This window comes from Barbatula barbatula (assembly GCF_947034865.1).
Source record: "Barbatula barbatula genome assembly, chromosome: 20".
NCBI lineage: Eukaryota > Metazoa > Chordata > Actinopteri > Cypriniformes > Nemacheilidae > Barbatula > Barbatula barbatula.
The window spans coordinates 18364719-18380848 of NC_136783.1; the positions used below are offsets into that span (position 1 = coordinate 18364719).

Consider the following 16130-nt stretch of genomic DNA (forward strand, 5'->3'; position numbering starts at 1 on the left):
AACCGTATATCCAAAACATAATCATACTTATGAAATTACTTTACAGAAAATTACAGTTATTCAAGTACATTCCTGAAGCCCTGTCTTTTTTGACAGTGAATACGTTGATCTCTAAAAGCTAAAAGTGTTCGTTTTGGACCATGTCTTGGTCAGGTTTTGCTTGACTACTTCCTGATTTGAAACACTATATCCTTTTTGTTAAGGACGCTAGTTTCTGCACACGTCTGAACTGTTTGTTGCTGAAAGCGACACATCTGTAATCTTACGGTCTCTCTGTTTGCAGTTCTATCTTCAGGACACCAAAAGCAGCAATGGCACTTTCATTAACAGCCAACGCCTGAGCCGCGGGTCGGAGGAGAGCCCTCCCTGTGAGGTCCTCTCCGGTGACGCCATCCAGTTTGGGGTAGATGTGACCGAGAACACTCGGAAAGGTGAGGAAAGCCTTTTGCTGCTTTATAAGTAAAGGAAATTGAAACTCTTTTTGGCTAGTACCTTTTATGCATGCAAATATTCAGTTTCTAGTTCTTGTTTGTAGAACCACATCTTTCGGTTTGCTTAATACGTGACTCTGACACAATATTGTCACGAAATTCAGCATTTAGATTTATCCAATGTGACTAACATTGCATTGTACAAGACATTTGTTTCTAAGTATGTGCAATCCCTGGGATCGAACCCATTACTTTGGCGTTGCTGGCACCATGCTCTAACCACAAGGGCCTTATTGAACACTCGTGCAGGCTTTTTAAGCTATTCTTTACCACAATTAATTTAAACTTGCATAATTTATATTAATATATTTTTGCAAGTAGCTGTATAATTAAAATACATTATCCATTGATGGTGTCCAGAATGTCGTATTGAGTGATCGCAAAGTTAAGCAACACATGTATGCTCTTCGCTGTCTGTCATTTAATTTCTTAAATTTTAGGCGTGAGTCTGTATTTTGAAACCTTAGAACTTTGGCTTGTTGCTGCTCAGGCGGTGTTGTAACTGAAGTACAGGCAATGTGCGCTTTCACAATCAGATCCAAATGCAAATGAAATAAGCCTTTTAGAGCAAATGAAGGGAGACATTACTTCATAGCAGAATGAGCGTGCATTATGTGATCAGTGAGCAAGACAATCTGTACGGAACATGCGATTTTAACACTTCAAACGGTCTTACAAGGTATTAAAACTAGGCTCAATCTTTTCTCGGTCTTGTTTGGTTGTTTATTTAACACTTGCCATTGTTAGCAAGTTGGCTACGTCTAACATCAGGAATTTGTCTATCTCATATCATGCAGGGACAGTTCACCCAAAAAGGAAAATTCTATCACCATTTACTCCCTCTCAGGTTGTTCCAAACCTTTATACATTTTGTTGTTCTGCTAAACACAAAGAAAGTTATTTGGGAGAATGTCAGTTACCAAACAGATCTCACCTCACAGTGACTGCCATGTATAGGGAATATAAATACTATACAAGTCAATGGAGGAGAAGATCTGTTTGGGTACTGACGTTATCATACCAAATATCTTTCTTTGTGTTTGGCAGAACAAATACATTATACAGGTTTGGAAGATTCTGAGGGTGGGCCATAAATGTAAACAGAAAAATCTTGATGGATATTTTGGATGTTTATTTTTGTTCTATTATATGGCTGGTAAAACACACTTCCTTTTACCTTAGACAACCTTGCTTGTCATTTTTCATTTCAACACAGTTAAGATTGGTTGAACTGCTGTTTTGCCTTACAATCATATAAAATAATGCTTTGTGTCAGTATTTTGTTTTAACTGCTTTTGTCAAACGTCTATGATCTGTGTACATCTGTGTGTTGTTTGTCTCTCTTCAGTCACTCATGGCTGTATAGTGTCCACCATCAAGCTCTTCTTACCAGATGGCATGGAAGCACGCCGCCGTTCAGAGTAAGTACAAATATTTTGAAACTTTTAGGTCTGTAAAGTTTCTTACTGACCCCGGTGTGGTGATGTGTTGAAGGTTACTCTGCTTACCAGGTCACTCAGACTGCTCAAAGCAATGTTCGCCTATACCCGTTTTAGAGGAGACTACAGATAGGTAGATACTTAGGTGACACTTTTCAGTACCTGTAACATGTTTTTGATTGACAACAAATGATGTTCTTAGCCTCTCATACTAAGCCAAAATAACCGGTTTTAGCTTTTTGGACAGTAAGCGAATCTTAATTTGGTTCTGTGAGATGCTGCAAGCGCCATGAAACCCTAAACAACATTTGTTGGTTGTGTTGGACATCATAAAGATCAATATTAGCAACTTAGTTAATACAGTAAAGAAAACAAGTACATTTTGAGCTTTGGTGCGCTATTTTAGCCTTCTGGGTTTAAAATACTCTTCTGGCCAATGTCAAAGGATGTGATGTGCTGATGTTCTATAGTACATTGATGACGCGTCAATGTCTCATAATTATTCATGAGCCTGTGTTTTCTTGACCAATGAGAAGACATTTCTCCTAGTTATTTATGACGGCTCCATGTGTGACCCTAGAGACTGGGGCGTTCATGGCACATGATAGTAATCTGATGGATATGAGGAATGAGTCGCCTATTTAGAGCGCCCATCTCCCATGCTGGAACGTTCGGCGGTTTTAGCCAGCTCGTCGTGGTTACGAGTAAGGGCGGAACAGTAGCAAACTGTGTTTTACTCCGGTAAGCTTTAAGAAATGAATATAAGTGGACTTTTTGACTCGCTCATGAAGGTAGACTGTCTCAGAAATGTGGTACCGTGACCTGAGCAAACCGATGTGACTATAGACTGTATAAAACCGATAATGACTAATATATTTTAAGTTATGGAATCGGATCCCTTTCTCTCCTGCCCCGCACACTCCCTACCTCTTCTTCTCGCAGTGTTCGTGCCCGTTTTAGACTGTAGCTGAAAAGTGGGGGTTTTCGTGACCCTTTAACACCAGAACTTCCCAGGGCGAGGGATGAGCACCTGCTCTGTTAGGTGGCTCATGGGTTTTACTCACTTCTATCTGCTTCCATTGTAACAACAAGTGTGTCTTTTTGCTGCATTGAGATATTGCGATGCACCTGCATATTCCTAATTTAGATGAATGGTTGTTTAATGTAGCACGATTGAACCCTCCTCCTGGTTTCAGAGCCAGGCAGTGGTCTTGTTAGTAACGGGATGCTTGGTTCTGCTGGTGTTTATTATATTCATGAAGAGCGATATTGATAGTCTTGTTGACGGAAGGGATTTCCTAACACCGTATGAATGCTGTGTTCGACTGCATACATCACTGGGCTATAAAAAGTGTTTAATGCAATGCGTTCAGGAAGCAGATGGCTCTCTCGTTGAAAGATTCCCTGTGGCCTCCCGGTGTTGGCAGAACCTGTTAAAACTGTTCACGTGGAAAGGTGTGCGCTGTGCGCGGCTATCTGTCCTGCTTATGGAGCAGAAGAGGGCTTTTTATGCCTTTCCCGTTTTAGCGTGATTTAGGATCCTTTTCTTGTAAGATGTTTAGCTTGTTAATAGGGATGTGCACGAAAATTCGATCCGCAATAACTATTCGAAAATAAAAATGCTCTCAGAATATTTGTATTTTTCAAATCCTTGTTTACTTCGATCGCAAGCTAGTTTTAATATTTTAAGTTTACACACCGGATGCTCGGATCGCATCACGATATTAAAATACCAAGATTTTTTTCTCTGCTGTCGGCTTGTTAACCAGCTGAGGAAGTTTTGGTCTGCTTGTTTTTCTTATCAGAAACATGTAAAACATATAAAAAGATAACCATATATCACAGACTGTCAGTACTTTACGTTTTGTTTGTTTTTAATGTTTGCACAGGTTTAAATGCAGTATTATGTAGTTTTCTATTTTTTTTCAACAATAAAAAAACCTATATATGGGATATAATATTATTGCGTTATGAATATTTAAAGATAATTGTAAACTTGATGGGAAATTACGTCTTTATTAACTTATTTTAAATGAACTAATATTAGAATGTTTTTTTATGAGCTCAAATATTTTAATATGAAATTGTTGAAAAGTGCCCATCCCTACTTTGTTAAGCTTAATGCATTTGTTGGAGGATTTGAGGGAAAAATGAGAGACAAAATCTCTGTGAGCCCGTTTTAGTATCCTGCTCTAGCCTTTTACATTCTAACAATAACTGACTTTCAAAGGACCTTCTATAGATTCATCCGATTTAACTCATCATTCCTACTGTACCCTGTGTTTTCTGTGATCAAACAAGGATAAATTGTATGCTGTTACTGCAGTGGACCTCCTTGGATGAGCTTTCAACCCAGTCGCATTTTCACAGCCAGCTTCCAGGCTCAGGGCACGCTGAGATGTATTTATAGAAGCCACACGCTGAGCCGTCGGAGCCCATCCAGGGTATTGGATATGCATGTTTGGGGTTAGATGCGTGTCTACAAGCTCTTCCGATTAATATAAAACGTTTTCGAGGGATCGCTATCTATGTTTGTGGGTAAAGGCTTTAGCTCACCGTACGTGGTGTGGCCGAGGTCAAAAAGGCATTCAGAGAAATCGTTTCTCCGGAATCATTGCATCTCAGTAGCCTGCTGAAAGTCTGTCCAGAAAGTTGACACATCTGCTTAAGATATCTTCCCTTGAAAACGCTTTCACTCTTTCCATTTAGAAGACGTAATGTTCGGTTAGATAGATAGATTTCTGTTCCTCTTGTGATGGATAGATTTATTGAAGGAGTGGAAATGGAGATGTGATAGTCATTAAAGCCCCGTTCAGACAGCCAGCCACTTTGTCGCCGTGTGTCGCTTGTCTCTTGCTATGAGATCGATAGGAGGAGTTAGCTTTGGTTGTCCTAGTAACAGATTGAACAAACCCTTCAGTTACTGATGAGAGATGAATGACATGAGTTCCACTGCTTTACTCCTATTGGTAGTTGCTTGCGAAAGTCGCTCACCATTTGCATAAAGTTGAACAATTGTCAACTCTTGTTGCTTGACTCACTTCGCCGAACACAGCCACTTCCTGTCGCCAGCGATCACTGTCCCTTGTGATGCCAAAAGTTGCCTGCTCTCTATTGAAATGAATGAGATCACGTCGCTCTGCTAGTCACTGGCAGTCTGAACGGGGCATAAGGGTCTGACTGAGGTTGATTGTTTATATTACCTATCTGGGATGGGAGGGAGAAAAATATTGAAGTTAGATGGCTGTTTCCTCCACATCCATGCATTCCCAGAGTAATTGATCACAGATCTTAGCACAACTGGATCATTGTTTCCAGTTTACTTAGTGAATTTATATTGTTTGTTAGTTTCTAAAGTGCTAGCTTAATGTATTGGAGTGCTTGTAGTTGTGTTGCTTTAACTCCTGTTAGACTACTTTTGTTTTATGAGGCTGTGTTATTCATCATATTTATGGATCTTGCACCACATGGTAAACAGGGTGACAAGCCCCATTTTCCCTGTTCTTTAATTATAATCTAGCTCTTCTGTGCAAATCAGAAAACCAGCTGCAAAATATATTAGTGAGCACACGACTGCCATATTAAATCTACCACTTCAACAGTGTGTGTTTCAGACTTGGAACAGGAAAGAGTTGCTGTGACTCATGTTTGGCTTACATAAACCCAAGCTCACACGCACACACACAGGTTCCACCACAACAGTGAGGACATCTCAAAGACATGCATTGTTTTTGACCGGAGTAATGAAATGTTCTATCCCCTGACCTTATACCCTAACACAAACCTCTTAAGATTTTAAGCAAACGTTACTCTTCTTTGATTTACTATTTACAAAATGATTTGTACCGTTTACCGCCTACAGCGTAGAAGTGGTCCTGAATGTTTGTGTCTCACCATTGCATAACTGTTTTGGGTTTTGGACATCTCACGTCCACTATCTTCCCTCGTGTCAGCTGGAATGCTCTCCAACCCGTCGGCTTTGTTTCTGTGCACCAGTTACCGAGCAGTTGCCATGGGGCCGACGGCCAGGGGATCAGGTTCTACAGCTATTGTCCCGCCTGATTTTCACCATGTATGAAAAATGAAAGCTCTTCGGAACAGTTTGGAGCTGAGGGAGCGTTTTGTTTCACAAGAGTCTGGAACTATCCGTGATGGGGGCTTGAACTTTGAATGCTGCCTTGAGGAGAGGCGTGGATGGTGTTGACTCGAGCAGACAACTATTCTGTTTTGATTTTGCAAAAGCGAGGAAGTTCTACCCGTGTTATCAAGCTTGTAAAGAGAGCGTGAAAGTTTTCTCTGTATGAGTGGCTGCAAGAAAAACATCTTACAGCCCTAAGGCCACAGACGTGGATGTGAAGACAGCTAGACATCTGAAGGATTTCTCACTATAAAGTCTGTTTTTGCTACACGTCAGGTAACACGACTTTAGCACAAAGTATGATAGCTAGCCTTTTAAAGGAGTGACGCATAAAACTTTGTGGAGAAATGCTTGAAATGTGTATTGGCACCATTGCAGATGGGACGTTTTTACATGGGTGTTTCAGGGAGGCCTAAACTTATCTGATCTTTTTCATCTCGTTTTATTGTTTAGTACATTTCATAATTAATGAATTGGGTAACAATACGAGAGATGGAAGCAACACCTCGGCTATAATGTGCAAATGTTTGTCTATGTTTTAATATAATGTTAAAGTCCTGTAGTAGTGACAGTGCCCATACGGACACATATTCAGCCATGTTAAACATTAAGTGACCATTACAAATTTTCATTTTAAATCAGCATTTCTAGATGCGTTGTGGTCATTGCAGTCCAGTGTCTGTTGAAGTCAAACCTCAGAAGTGAGGAAGTAATCCAATAGCAATGTGAAATACTGACAGCATGACAAGACACATGAAAACTGTGATAAAAAGCAAGGTTATCACATAAAAACTAAGTTTAATTTTTTTTCCTAAATACGTTGAAATATGACTATTGTATTGCTTAAAATTGAATATGAACTTGTTTTCTTTGCAGTGTTTGAGGTCTGAAAAAACACAGAGCATCTTTTCAGTTATTTTCACCTTAGTTTTCATTTTCTGCAAATATATGCAAATTAGAAACAAGATTTTAATTTGAAAATATTGTTTAAAGTTCACAGAATAAATCACTTGTACCTAAACACATCTGTTAATAGTACATTTAGAAAAACTGGAAGCCATTTTGAAATAGCCTCTTAATTTCTTTCCGCGGCTTTACAAACACAGCATTTATCCGTTTCCCTTTCTGTTTGGCAAGTTAGCTACTTATGTGTTGTAGAGATAAGGGGAGGGGATTTGTTGTTCTCGACAGAACTTTACTGGATTACAGTCTGTATACATACCACTGAGCAGATGATGTCATCAGTATATTTGATCCATTTATCCAAAAGAGAGAGACTGTCCATTTAAAAATGTGTTGCTGCCGAAAGTTTGTTTCGTCAACTTTCGAGAGTAAATCAAAATTATAATGAGCTCAGACAAAAAACATACATTGCCAATTCATAGTTTTTCTAGTGTTGTCTGTATAATGTTTTGTTGAATCATGCAATTAGATTGCAAGTTGCTAATGCCATTCAGACATCAGAGGAGCGTTAATCCACAGTACACAAATTTCTCCATGTTTAGTTTTAAATGAATATGTTTTTTTTAAAGCAGGCTTCTTTTGCGGTTATCACAGCCAATGCTGATGTTAGATTCTATGTTTCTATTTCTGCCTAGTTTCTCTCTGGGGCTCAAAGTCTTTGGGTTATCTCTTCTGACCTATTGAACCCACATCCTATTGTCCTATGATCCCATTTCAACACTACAAACTGGGTTTAAGTCCAACTTTGCTCAATGAGTCGAGAGATGTAGCCAAAGTTACTGTCTTGAGACATTTTATAGAGCTCTTTTGATTATTATTGGATCTTTTATTACCAGTAAACTTAACCAGTTGTCATCAAGGACTCCCACACGTGCAGTGCAATGTCTGGTTAAAACAAACTGTTCTTCATTCAATGTTATCAATCACTTGGGGAAAGTCTCAACACCTTGGATACACCGCTGTCAATCAGGCTGGTTGCTAGGCACCTGCATTACTGTAAAAGATTAACATAGTGCAAAGTTGACTTCTGATTCTGTTGGCAAATATTTGCCCCTAACTTTATTCACATGCCTATGAGCCGCCGTGGGTCAGTAGATCCGTCCTCTTTTCTTAATAAACCATTTACAATCTGCTCTTTTTTTTATTCCAGTGTTGTTTCGGAACCACTTCCTCTGGCTAATGATAAGGTAAGAAACCCATGCATGTATTTTCACAACTTTTGTATGAATTAAATTGATATGAATGAATGAATGTTTTCTCCACTTCTTTATTTTGTTTCTTTCATTATTATATAGCCGGTCTTTTCAATTTCAAACCGTGCATGAAATCATTTTACAAGCCGTATGTTTTGTCCGAGCAGCTGTGTTAACTTTGTGGTGACATGAGCTCCTCCTCTCAGTTAATGTATACTGCGTTCGTGTGACATCATTTGCACGGCAGACATCTGGTTTTGCTCGGTTCTCTGCTGTGAGCTCGGAAATGGTCCTGTAAAATTGATCATTCGTAGAAATGTAACCACAACGGTCTCTGGTTTTTAATAAAACTGTGACTTGGCTACCACTGTCATAAAAAATGAATTTATGGTTCGTTTTGTTTGCAGTTTACTAATTCTATGTATACGTACCTCAGCTCTGTTTGTGAAACAGACATGAATCATTACTTATGTAGGTGGTTGTGCTTGAGATTTTCTCTAATAAACTGGGCAAAAATGTACATTAAACATTTATGCAAAAAAGATTACATCAAATGAATTAAGGAACTTTGTAGGTTTAGTGTAGGTTAGACTGTATTTTAATGGAATGCAGCTTAGCCTATCTGTAAAACGTTGCAGTTTCAGCTACAACACTTGCAAACGTGAACTTAAAGGGATAGTTCGCCCAAAAAGGAAATTTCTTTCCTCATTTACTCACCCTCAAGTTGTTCCAAACATTTATAAATGTCTTTGCTCTGCTGAGCATGAAGGAAGATATTTGGAAGAATGGTCATCAGGACGTCATTGACTACCATAGTAGGACAAATTAAAATGGTAGTCAAAAGTACTCCAGAACTGTTTGCTTTCCCAAATTCTTCAAAATATCTCACTTTTGGCAGTCGATGATGTCACAGAACTGAAACATTTTTAAAAATATCCTCCTTTGTGTTAATCAGAGTGTCGCTTACTTAGTGCCCTTAAATCTGCCTGCGCCCTCAATCCTCCTGTTTGTAGGGCTATTGAAAGACATTTTTCAGAGCATTACATTTTAAGCACCCTCTCGATTTTAGTTTGCCGTCCTTTGTTAACACAAACGTGACTGTTAAACCTTAACTTGTGTAAATCAGTAATCTTGTGAATATCACCGTGATGCTAATGGTTTAAAGTGATAGCAGAACTTTTTTTTTATATCTGGGTTCTCCATGTGGCTCTCTGTGGCTCTGGAGGTGTTCTAGATGAAGTTAGAGTTATGCAGTTATCCTCAGTGTGTGGGATGCTGTCCTCTGTGGACCAAGAGCTCAGTGTTGAACAGAGCTGTGGCACAGGTGTCTTATCTTTAAGAGTTTAGACTCCAAGCTTAAAAATCATCCTCTCAATTCAGACTGCTTTGGTGCATCTAGAATCAGACTCTGAGACTGACTGAATGTCTATCAGGTCCCAGACACAGTAGACCATAATAATTAACCATGCAGGAACATCAGGTTTAACGTGTAGTGTGTTCTTCCTTGTTGCAAGCATTTGATGTAGCTGGATTGTGTTCGGTTCAACCTTGTAGTTCTTGATTTTCAGTGCAGGTCACACAGCTTGTCCATGTTGACATCTGTGGCATTTAGCCAGCTTTCTACCAGGTTCTGAATGTGTTTTTGCATTCACATTTAATTTTGTATCTTGGGGAGACTTTCCATCAAAGCCAGCGTTGCTCAGATTATCGATAGATCGACTCCGTCTTAAACTGACAGACAGTGTCATGTATTTTCATAAAGTATTCTTTTAGTTTAACCTGTGAACTTGGGTCACATAGATATATCTGACTGCATCATATGCTGTGAAACTAATGAAACCGTTTATGACAATTTATATTATGACAGTGTGATTACAACTGCTTGGAATAATGCACTTTTATTTTAAGAGCAGCATAGGAGAAACCGAAACCCATTTATTTCCTCAGACTGGGTTTATCCAAGGTTTTCAACACTGTAGAAAATCTTGGAATATGTCGAGAGACTATCTTCACTTCTTTTGATTGGATTTGTTTTAACTTCTTTCAAAAATATCAAGGGCAACATGTGAATAGATGCTGGATTGAAAGCGATTCACTGAGATGTCGGTGTTTGTTTTCTTGTGCAGGTGTCCGCAAATACACCCAGTATGTATTCTCAGGAGCTGTTCCAGCTTTCCCAGTACCTGCAGGTATGGAGGAATAACTCTGACCTCTACAGGCTGTCAGAGCGCATTACAATTTTAAAGCAAAAATTGTAATGTTTGTGCTTGTACTGCCTTTGACGTAAACTAATTTTGAAAACATATTGCATGTTTATATTTCTGTCAGTTTTGTTTTAATTATCCTGTTTGTGTCCTTCAGGAGGCCTTACACAGAGAGCAGATGCTGGAGCAGAAGTTGGCCACTCTGCAAAGGCTTTTGTCCAGCACGCAGGAAGCATCCGAGAGCAGCTGGCAGGTACCACACACACAAACACAGAAGAATTAATGAGGAGACGATTAGCAATTATTCAATACTGACGGTGGTTTATAGGTGCTCAGAATTTGTCACAGTGATGGTGCTGGTGACTGGATGTGTTGCAGGTGCTTGTAGGAGTCATTTAAAATGTGCTGCATGCAAACGGGATCACAGTATACTGATGCATATTCTCACCAGTTCACATGCATTTGTCCTATCAGCCTTTAACCCTAAAGACGTATTCACCCAAAAATACGCGGTATAATGATACATTCAGCTCACAATTTATTACAGTACACGAAACTGGCTTCACTATACAAAATAACATAAAAATGATACTGAAATATAATAACAGATTTATTTATTTATTTGAAAACATTAACAATTCTCAAAAACACCTTTTGTTGTACGTACGAACTGCTTAAACCAGTACAAATCTTTAAGACATTAAATATATATTAACGGTCATACGTTGGCATTTATAATATATAATGCACAATATAGGTGAATATATGTAACACCTACCATCTCTTTTGATGCTTTATGTAATTTTGTGTTTGGTTTAATGTTCTGCATACTCTTTATAGGAAACTATTGTGATATCTGTTTGATATTCACAGGCTTTAATCGATGAAGACCGGTTACTCTCCAGACTGGAGGTGATGGGGAATCAGTTGCAAGCATATTCAAAAGTAAGTCCCGTGTCCGCTCTTGAGAATTTCAATGTGTGCATACAAATCATCTCTGTAGTTTCACTGTCCTCTGTGTCCTCAGAACCAAACAGAAGACAGCATTCGGAAAGAGCTTGTAGCCTTAACAGAAGACAAACACGATTATGAGACGACAGCCAAAGAGTCCCTGAGGCGGGTCCTTCAGGAAAAAATCGAGGTGGTCAGGAAGCTGTCAGAGGTGGAGGTGAGATGCACCATCAATTTCTTTATCCATTACTAAGTTGAAATGTTTTCACTCTTAACTTGAGCTGCCTAGGATATTTATTAAACCAACCTGAGATTGTTTCAGGGTCTGTCAAAGCACTTCACAGTTTCTTGCTGTATCTGTGTGTCGTGTTTCAGAGGAGTCTGAGTAACACAGAGGACGAATGCACACATCTGAGAGAGATGAACGAGCGATCGCAGGAAGAGCTCAGAGAACTCGCCAACAAATACAACGGAGCCATTAATGAGATCAAGGATCTCACAGAAAAGATCAAGGCATGTCAATCATCAGTCACTATGTTACATCTTACTTTAAAACAATTTTTATTTTGTGCCGAGATTAAGCTCTGTGTAAATTTTCCCCCGGTGAATGAAAGTTGTGTTTAAACTTGTGTGCAGTTGGCGGAGGGCAAACACGAGGAGCTCGCGCAGAAAGGGATGAACGAGAAGAAAGAGCTTCAGCTGAGAATCGAAGAAATGGAGGAGAAGGAGCAGACGCTTCAAGCTCGCATCGAAGCCCTGCAGGCGGACAACGACTTCACGAACGAGAGACTAACGGCTCTGCAAGGTAACACACGTGGTCACGCAGCACTTCAGTGCCGGACACTTGGTAAAGAATCATGTATTGAGGTGTTTTGATATAAATGGGTACCAAAGAGAAGAAACACAGGTTGATGCAGCACCTCTGTCGGTGTAGAGGTCTTTTGTTATTTTTGGTCACACCACATCTTCTTGTTGTGGTTTTTCAGTCCGGTTAGAACAGCTCCAAGAGAAAAGCATGAAGGAAAACAACAGTTTAGGTGAGTCTGAGACGCATGTATCTGTTAGCGCTCCGCTAACCCGCACCCCCCTGACTAATTCAGCATGGGAGATCACCTTTGGTTGCCTCTTTTTGTCTTTTCTTTTCTCCCCCTCTTTCTTTTAGACTCTTCAGCTGTGCTTCTGTTATAACCGTCCTGTCTCAAAGGCTTTGTGCTGTTCACTGAGCATGTGTGTTCAAGTCTACACCTCCGGTGACAGTCTAGGAATCTTATTTAACTTCCAGCGGCTATTGGCAACTAATATCTCTGTGTGCTCTCTTTGTAATAGTTCAGTGTAGGGAAAGTTAATGTTTGAATACTGACTGTATCGTGGTCACAAAGACCACAAGTCTGTATTAGACTTTCCCTCGAAATACTTTGATCTCAGAAATGATTTGTTTACAGTGATGTGCGGGAAGGTGGCTCAGTAAGACCTTTGTAAAAAAATGACAGTTTTATGTTTGGCATCAGTGAGTTTGGTTATCATCATACACTAGGCTGTCACAATAACGTCACAGTTGTACAGTACACTGACCGAAAGCCAGCCAGATACCTAAAAACCTAAATGTTTCACTCTTGATTGTATTTGATTGAAGTGACAGGTGTCAGGCAGGTGCCGTGAGCCGTAGTTTTGCTCTGTCTGTTTTTTTCTGTCCCGGCCTCTGCATCTCTGTTTGGCTCCGTCTCATGTTGTTTCTGGCTTCTGTTTGAATATCATCTGATAGAGGGTTTTTCTTTCTTTGGTAGACCACTTTCTTTTAAACAGTGGAGGAGACTGCACTTTAATCCAGCAGTACATTGAGTGCCAATGTGAGTACACAGCATTCTTTATAATGCCTTCCTCAGCCGCACTAATCAATCACAACCTTATAACTGAGCGTCAGGCTCGGTCCCAACCACATCTCAGGTGGTTATAAAAAGGAGTTTCACCATCTGTTCCTCAATATCTCAAGCCCTTTTTAATGTATTTTAAACTCTGTGTCCACTGCTTCAAAACCATACATTAAACCCTATATGAAGAGTTTGGTTTCACAATGAGATAACTCTTTAATATTAATATCAAACTGCAGTTGGTTTGTTCTGAAAAAAAACGTACACAATAAAACACAAATAAAACATGTTAACATAATAAAAAACTTGAATTTACATTTAAATCTACGTTATCTCATTTTGGAACCAAACTCTTCATATATTGATTTTTAGCAGAGGTCTTTAGCTTCACTTTGGTTTATCAGAGTGAAATAGAATGACTGATTTGTTTGACAGTCCAAGGTGAATTTACTGAAATGTGAACAGCATTTGTCCACATTCATTTTCATTAAATGAAAAAGTCAAATCTTGTTTGAAATCTTTTTTTCTCTTGCACTAAATGAAACCATAAGCAGGTCAATGACACATTTTAACTGTTTCTTTAAACTGTTTAAACACCACAGAGCTGTTTTCTCCACTAAATGATATTTTAATTTTAACATCATCTACTCCGAATGCTGTTTTGCATTTAGATGCTTTTCCAAACACCAGCTGGTGCAAATTGCAGCCAAAATGCAGTTCCTCCATGTTTGATCTCTTTTAAATGCAGTTGACAGCTAACAACTCGCCCGCTAATCCATATTCTGATTTTTAAAGGTTACAGCATTTTTGTTTGGTGTCTTACTAGCTTGTACCTTATTTGAAAACGTGCACTTGATCATTTTGATATTACGTAAGTTTTGGATTCTCTCGTCTGTATATCTACTTCCAGATTCCAGCGATTCATAAAATCTCTCAGTACATGTTTATATCACCCTCTTCTAAAGACTACATGGATTCTTAATGAAAAGTATTCTGCATGCTGTCTGTTTTCACTTAACCATCTCTACTGATTCTCTCTCTCTTCTGCAGACTGTCACTCACCAGCATGCGTTCTAATGTCTAAGAGCTTCCAATGACAAACTGCTTTTCATGTCTTATTTGTGCTTTTTGTATGTGTGGCATAAATAACAAATGCTGAAATGTTTTTGATACAAATTGTTTAATTCATTAGACTATATCGCCATCCTATAAAATCAGATTGGATACAGATTGTTTTATTTGTTAGACTATATTGGCATTCTATAAGATCCGATTGGATATCAAATATCGAAAACGTAAATATGTAGAATTTAATTAGAGTGTAATAGTGTTTTATGGTAATAGGTTTTCTTAAGAGGGATTTACTCATGACTCCTTTTTTCTAACCAGCGGTCAGGCAGCTAAAGGAAGCTGTGGACTCATCTTTAAACAAGCTGTCCAACTTTGACGGTAAGAATTTTTTCTACGGTTATGTGGAGTAGTTCACTTAAATATTTGCCCCTTTTCCTTTGCATTATTATTTTTGTTCCTACTATGAAAAGTCATAAAGTTAATTTTGAATCCTTGAATAGATTGATTTGGAAATTATCAAAAAGTATTTTTGTCGAAGTGTCACACGTGTGTCTGAGTTTATATCTTTGCTCAACACCTTGCATTGAGTAATGGGAATCTGGAGATTGTAATTGATACAAAAGCAATGTGGCTTGGTTTATGAAAATAAAACTCTTATGATGATTATGTGGTTCTAGGGCTGTGGTGTTCAGATCAGGCCATTGAGTATGAAAACAACGTGTTATGAACAGTTTCATCTTTTTTATATATTTTACATTTCAGAAGTCATTGATGCCCATCTTCAGAACAACCAGACGACGGTGGATAACAGCTTGCCGAGTCCGGACAGGCTAAAAGGTATCATCGCATTTGTCTTGTTTCTTGTTATACAGCTGCGATTTAACATCATGATTATGCGTCTAAGATCGTGAAACCTGTCCTCCTGTTAATAAGAGCGGCTGATGATGTAACATTAAGACTGTAACGCATTTCTCATTAAGGTCCAACGCTGGTGTTTCCAGCTGTGGTGGCACCTGACCTTGACCCCTCAATCCCTGCGGATTAGAGACTGAGATTACAATACCGCATAATGCACTGATGATCAGCCATTTCCTGTGACATCAATGCTTTATCTCGCATTCCATTGGCTGGAGTATTTGGGGATTTAGTTGCTGTTGGCTTACTGCGTTGAATCTGAGAACATTGAACTCTGAAGATCTATCTTGTGATGTAACCCTTGATGGGGTGAATTTGTTTTTTAAGGTCATATATTGACAGAATGGATCAATGATTGAGTCTGAGTCTGATGGAAACATCTAGACAGACAAGGGTTGGGCCGATAGACGATGCCATCGCCATAATGATGTTGAGCTGGCATTGTGATTCCAACAAATATTTCTCTTTCGTCACGTGACTCCGTAAACAAATATGAACAAAAACCTCGCACTGTACAAACTTCACTGTAGCCATTGTCCGATGCTAATTTGGTAAACATAGCACAACGCTAAAACAGACTTGATTGATTGGTTTGATTTTTTTAAACTCTGTTTTCTTCCTTAAGAGGCTAAAAGTAGAGGATGTTTGAAGTGAATCTGTCTAAAAGTGTTTGCTCTGTTAGTGCATTCCATTTATAGTCCATACAGATCAGACAGCGACACTTTAACTATTTTAGCATCTGACTATCTCTCCCTTTGGAAGCCCGGGTCAGACACATATGACCATGTGTGGGCAAGAACTACCATCATTTAGAGAGAGTGAACTACAGGGGTGGTGTTCGCTGACTTTGTTTTAATCCAAAATTATATTCTGATATACACTTACAACCAGATCAAA

General features: G+C 39.0%; 1 protein-coding gene across 6 annotated transcripts in view; it reads left to right on the forward strand.

Annotated features, from left to right (window-relative positions):
* slmapa (sarcolemma associated protein a) overlaps positions 1-16130 on the forward strand; it is a 39751-nt gene that overhangs the window by 12641 nt on the left and 10980 nt on the right. For 2 of the 6 annotated variants that reach the window (XM_079482879.1, XM_079482878.1), the window contains exons 2-14: positions 284-431; positions 1840-1912; positions 8182-8218; positions 10351-10413; positions 10586-10681; positions 11302-11373; positions 11456-11596; positions 11755-11892; positions 12016-12184; positions 12366-12416; positions 13164-13226; positions 14637-14696; positions 15081-15155. In XM_079482879.1, the coding sequence (XP_079339005.1) occupies positions 284-431; positions 1840-1912; positions 8182-8218; positions 10351-10413; positions 10586-10681; positions 11302-11373; positions 11456-11596; positions 11755-11892; positions 12016-12184; positions 12366-12416; positions 13164-13226; positions 14637-14696; positions 15081-15155 (1186 nt within the window). Of the gene's footprint in view, positions 1-283; positions 432-1839; positions 1913-5917; positions 6345-8181; positions 8219-10350; positions 10414-10585; positions 10682-11301; positions 11374-11455; positions 11597-11754; positions 11893-12015; positions 12185-12365; positions 12417-13163; positions 13227-14636; positions 14697-15080; positions 15156-16130 lie in introns of those variants that run through there. The other 4 variants (XM_079482881.1, XM_079482880.1, XM_079482883.1 and 1 more) reach the window with 3 other exon arrangements.